The 2,145-nt window shown below is 40.2% G+C and overlaps 1 protein-coding gene across 1 annotated transcript in view; it reads right to left on the bottom strand.

The window, feature by feature from the left end:
- LPXN (leupaxin) overlaps positions 1 to 2,145 on the bottom strand; it is a 69,334-nt gene that overhangs the window by 40,487 nt on the left and 26,702 nt on the right. The window contains exon 4 of the mRNA XM_012643866.1: positions 1,904 to 2,003. Coding sequence (XP_012499320.1) covers positions 1,904 to 2,003 — 100 coding nt within the window. The remainder of the gene's footprint in view (positions 1 to 1,903; positions 2,004 to 2,145) is intronic.

Here is a 2,145-nt window from a genome sequence, read left to right as displayed (position 1 = left end):
GGAAGATCCTCAAATTACAAAAAAGATGCCTAAGCTATCCTTTACCACTTCGTGTCCTGATGCTGGCTCTCTCTACTCCTTTCCAACTGGCTACTGCTACCCTCTACCTAACACTTCTCTGATCACAAAACCACAGTGGCTCTCCGTTGCCTCCCCATCAAGTGTGCACTCATCAGACAGGCCGTCAAAGCTGCCCATCCACTGTTCTCATCTGACTTCCTATCTCATCTTTTATTACGCAGTAAAAGCCTCCATTGTTCAAGGCCAGCGGGCTCTGTACAATCTCCTGAATATAATCTGCTACTCTCTGCCATCAGGCCTCTACTTGCGCTATTTTTATTGCCTGTAATAACCTCACACTGTATCACCAATCAAAATGCTTATTTCCCTTTAAGAAACTTTGATCATCTGACAGAGTTCCTTCCTGCTTTATTATGTAATGTTAGTTAATGTTCAAGAGGCTAGTGTTCAAAAGGTTGATGTCTACAAGTCCTGTTAGGGGTGACTAATATTAAGTATGAAAAAAACTAAGTAAAAAGACAACGATATATCTGTATCTACATCCACATCTGTCTCTCTTTGCTTGTACATTTCAGAATTCTTCTGAACAGGTATGTAAGGAACAAGAAATACTAAGTATCTCCAGGGGACAGAATTGGATGGCTGGGGGACAGAGGCAATAAGGAAACAGTTCAGTGTAAACTTTTTTGTACTTTTGATTTTTGTACAAGAGGAATGTATAACTTATTCAAAAAATAAACAGGCGTTTTAAATTAAAAATTTAAATAAACCAAGATGCCTGCTAAATCTATTAGAAAATACAACACAATTAAATCTCCTAATGTAAACTTTTTCTAGTTATTTTCAGACATACAGCACAATGAGCCAATCCACCCAGCGTTATTATAGACATTAGCCCATCAAAGGACTTTTAGCCATTAAAGAAAACTGTTTATGATGTCTATTCATGTGTCCCTCTAATAAATGCGTGCTACTCACTGTATACCAGGCACCGTGTTGGGCATTGAGAGTCCCAAAGTGGGCCACCAAGATAAAGTCCCTGTCCTCTCTAATCACATGCATTTTTATATACTGCCTTAAAATTATTTCATAGCCATATCATGAGTGTACATCAAATTCTCTGATCAGATTTAGAATGGTTGGATTTTCTGCCTCAAGGATTCTAGATTATATTTCTCTTAATAAAACCTTAAACTCACTTATCTTATTTCCATTCTCTGCCAAGACATGTGAGCTTTCCACCCTAGACGTGCACTAGAGGCTAGAACAAAAAGGCAGATTTTATCTCAGTATGGGGTTGGGACCCCTCGACCTTCCTACTACCAGAGCCTCACTTTGATCTCCCTTGCTCTGTCTCAGCTTGCTCACTGGTCTCCCCCATCCTGCTCAGCCAGGACTCTGCCACAGTCTTTCCACATCATCAAGCCTTAGACGCCTGTTCCCTCAGGGTTCACTCCAACTGAACCGACCTCTCCTCTCATCTCCTTAAGTCCAAAATCTACCTATTCTTCAGAGTCCATCCCAAGTCCTATCCCCACCTCTCTGATAAAATCTCCATAACCTCTCTACATTCCAGTGCTTGCTCCACATACTTTTGCAAACCAGCTGACTTTTACTCTATGAATGTTACAGAGGCTTATGCCTCATTTTACCAAGTACCCTCCAAGTTCCTTGAGATCAAAGCCTATTGTATCATATTATCTTTTGTGTTCAAACAACATGTGATACAAAGGTGAGTTAATTCATTGAATTAAATTTAGTCTGGGAAAATGAATGACAACTTAGAAGAATTCCTAAGCAAGGGAATACAGAGCTGAGTTCCAGAAAGATAAACCGGTGCCCCTGTGGGCCCTGGAGGCTTTATCATCTGGGCGGTACCTACCTTGTCCTGCATTTCACTCAGGTGGGCCATGAGCTCATCCAACTGAGTGGCTGCTGAGGTTTTAGAAGGTGGTGGTAATTCCTCTGGCTCTCGGACCTCACTACGGAGGGAAAACAACATAAAATGATATTAATAAATCAAAACTCAAATAAATGATAAGCTACACATAAAATACTGGAAAATGTAATTTTAATGATTAATTCCTTAGATGTGAGTGAGTCTAAAATCAGAAACAGAGAGTA

Source organism: Propithecus coquereli, unplaced genomic scaffold, assembly GCF_000956105.1.
Source record: "Propithecus coquereli isolate 6110/MARCELLA unplaced genomic scaffold, Pcoq_1.0 Scaffold202, whole genome shotgun sequence".
Taxonomy (NCBI): Eukaryota; Metazoa; Chordata; class Mammalia; order Primates; family Indriidae; genus Propithecus; species Propithecus coquereli.
Note: the sequence above shows the minus strand (reverse complement) of the source record. Positions and strands in the feature narration are given on the sequence as shown.